The sequence below is a fragment of the Bison bison genome, unplaced genomic scaffold (genome assembly GCF_000754665.1).
Source record: "Bison bison bison isolate TAMUID 2011002044 unplaced genomic scaffold, Bison_UMD1.0 scf7180017864495, whole genome shotgun sequence".
NCBI lineage: Eukaryota > Metazoa > Chordata > Mammalia > Artiodactyla > Bovidae > Bison > Bison bison.
In genome coordinates, this window is record NW_011495054.1 from 5,883,746 (window position 1) to 5,886,954 (window position 3,209).

At 56.0% G+C, this 3,209-nt stretch overlaps 1 protein-coding gene across 1 annotated transcript in view; it reads right to left on the minus strand.

Moving 5' to 3' along the window:
• The window catches only part of RAB35 (RAB35, member RAS oncogene family), a 23,324-nt gene that overhangs the window by 9,996 nt on the left and 10,119 nt on the right, over positions 1-3,209 (minus strand). Inside the window, exon 6 of the mRNA XM_010828836.1 lies at positions 37-160. Within this exon, the coding sequence (XP_010827138.1) occupies positions 37-160 (124 nt within the window). The remainder of the gene's footprint in view (positions 1-36; positions 161-3,209) is intronic.

Sequence of the window (3,209 nt, forward strand, 5' to 3'; positions counted from 1 at the left end):
AGGGGGGTCAGAGCAGTCTGGGCTAGCCTGACTCACGTGGAGGTGATGGTGCGGAAGCGCTCTTGCCCGGCCGTGTCCCAGATCTGCAGCTTCACTTTCTCCCCGTTGATCTCCACAGTCCGAATCTTGAAATCCACTCCGATCGTGGTGATGTAACTGCCTGCACACACAGGGATGTTAGCACGGCCCAGGGCTGCCCTGGTCAGACTGCGTCCTCAACAGCCCAGGTGACCCTGGGCTCCACCCCGCCTGGCTCACTCCAAGTGCCTGGAGGACACAGCCCTGGACAAAAAAAGAGTCTGAGCCCCAAGGTGAGGGCAGGAGACAGGATACAATGAAACCAAGTGATAAAGAAGACAATTTCAACAGCAATGAAGCCATCAAGGAAATAAGAGAAGAGACCATGACTGCAACAGGAAATGCTCCACCAGAGTGGCCCGGGAACCGTGGGGGACTACGACACACTCTGGGTTTCTCTTTTCTACTCCATTCCAAACATTTTAAACAACCCACAAAATTAACTTTCTAAAACATAAACAAGTCATATACACCCTGTTATATACAAAATAGATAACTAACAAGGACCTACTGTATAGCACAGGGAATTCTACTCAGTACTCTGCAATGGCCTAGAAAAGAGTCGAAGGAAGAGTGGATATATGTGTATGCACGACTGATTCACTTGCTGGACACCTGAAACGAACACAGCAATGTAAACCAACTATGCCCCAATTAAAACACACAAGTCGTGACCTGCGATTTGAAAGACTGCTCCAGGCAGAAGAGACAGAAGAGGCAGCAGCAGAAATAGCAATGGGGCGCGCGTGTGTGTGTGTGTGTGTGTGTGTGTGTGTGTGTAGCAATGGGGCGTGTATGTGTAGCAATGGGGCATGTGTGTGTAGCAATGGGGCATGTGTGTGTAGCAATGGGGCGTGTGTGTGTGTAGCAATGGGGGTGTGTGTGTGAGTAGCAATGGTGTGTGTGTGTGTGTGTGTGTGCGCGTATAGCAATGGGGCGTGTATGTGTGTGTATGTGTGTGTGTAGCAATGGGGAATGTGTGTGTGAGTAGCAATGGGGTGTGTGTGTGGTATGTGTGTGTGTGGGGGGGGCAGGTGATCTGAGGTTGAGCACATGTCGGGAGGCAGGTTGGGGTGGAGGTTCCAGGCCAGTTCTCGGCTTTTGCGCCATTTTCAAGAGCTTGGACTTTCTCTTGTGTGTGACAGGGAGGCATTGAAGGGTTTAACCCAAGCATGAGCGGCATTGTAAATAGCTCTCCAGGGGCATCTGTGTGAAAGATGGCGCTGGAGAGAATTTCTGGCAACAGAACAGTCTCGTCCAGGCTTTCAAAGGCCCGAGTGCTAGGAAGCAGGGGTCCCCAGCCTCCGAGAGCTAATGCCTGATGATCTGAGGTGGAGTCGATGACACAGTAACAGAATGGAAGTGCACAACGCAGGTGATGCGCTCGAATCATCCTGAAGCCCTAACCCCCACCCCACCCCGCCTGTGGGAAAACCGTCTTCTGTAAGACGGGTCCCTGGTGCCCAAGACGCCGAGGACCGCTGCTGGGAGGAGCCCACACGCTCACTCCCTCTGGAGCTGACAGTGACGCGGGGCTGCAGACAAGACACACCGACTGCATCGAGAGTGCAGAGCGGCCAGGAAAGGCCAAGGCTCAAAGTCGGGTGCAGCTCAAGGAAGGCTCTGGGGCAGAAGTCACACTTGGGCCTGGCCTGAAAGAACAGGTACATTTTCCAAGGCTGCGACCAGGCTGGGGAAGGACATCCTCGCCAGAGGAAAGGGTGGAGGCAGAAGCACAGAGACCAAGGCGGCCTCAGGCTCTGCGGGGACTGGGCTCCGCCCAGGAGAGCGGCCCAGCACCCAGCACCGTGGGCCTGTGAAACACGGCTGACCGCTGAGCGAGCGAGCGAGCTGGTGAAGACACAAAGGAGGGCGAGACAGCAGGAGGGAGGAGGCTGGACGGGGAGCTGAGGACAGTGTGAAGGCCAGCGGTCTTCAGCAGGGGGTGGTTGAGGCCCCCCCAGCCTGCCCCCCAGGATGCCTGGTGATGCCTGGAGACGTTTTCATGTCACAGCTGGGTGGGGGGTGGAGGACGGGGGCACAGAACAGCCTCCACAACAGAGAACTGCAGGGCCCAGAGTGTCCGTGGTCCTAGTGGAGAGACCTTGCTATGAGCTCGGCTCGCTTAAGAGAGGTCCGCTGAGGTTTTTAAACAGAAGAGACCCTACTAGAGACGACGAATTCAGCAGCCTGGCATGGGGTGGGCAGGAGCTGCTGGGATGCCTCAGGTGAGAACCAACCACAGTCTGAGCTGGTAGTAAGAGTGGAGAGGAGGAGACGGGCTGCAGCAGAGAGCCCTTTGAGAGCTCCAAGCGGACAGGGCGGAGGGGAAGGTCTCCCAGCTCAGTGGCAAGTGCCCACTGGCTGCCATTCCTGAGCAGCAAGGGCAAACCAGCGATGTCTCCTCGCCAGGAGCCAGCGGCGAGGAGCTCCCCTCGCGGCAAAGGTCACGAGGAAGGAGAGATTACTCAGTCCCAGGCCATCCTCGCAAAAACTCTGCGTGGCAGGGATGGTCGTCAGCTCCTCTTTTAAAGGTCAGCTGAGACTCAGTCACGCTCATGGTGATGCGAAGAAGACAGCTCTTTCCAATGTCACACCACCGCTGTCAGGAGAAACCCACCTCTCCCCCGAGAGAGAGGCGCCTGCCACGTAACCACTTCCCTCCACGGCATCGCAGGGCATTCCTTCAGTCCTCAGTCAGAGAGGCCAGGCCGACCTGAAGCCTCTGCACTGAACCAATGAGCTCCAGCAATGAAAACGTGGCCCACTGGGATCGGGGAAGCAAGATCAAATGGGCAGCACTTTCCGCCCATCAGCTGAGCAAAAATGGAGACCACTGAGACCCAGCAGCGACTGGCATTGACAAGGGGCTCTCTGAGCCCTTCAGCTTCTCACAAGTGCGAAAGGCCAATTGGCAGGACCTGTGAAAACCTGAAAAGCACATACTCCCTGACCTCGTACCTCTGCTTCTATACAGGAATAAATGCAGTGTCCCAAGAAACGCGGCACCATTTGAGAGAGGCTACCAGAAAGCAAGCAAGCGCGCGTCAAGAACACTGTTGAACCACGTGCACCCCTGCACAGCCCAGGAAGCTGCACAGCCACTCGAAGAACCACAGGGCTGCGTGTTG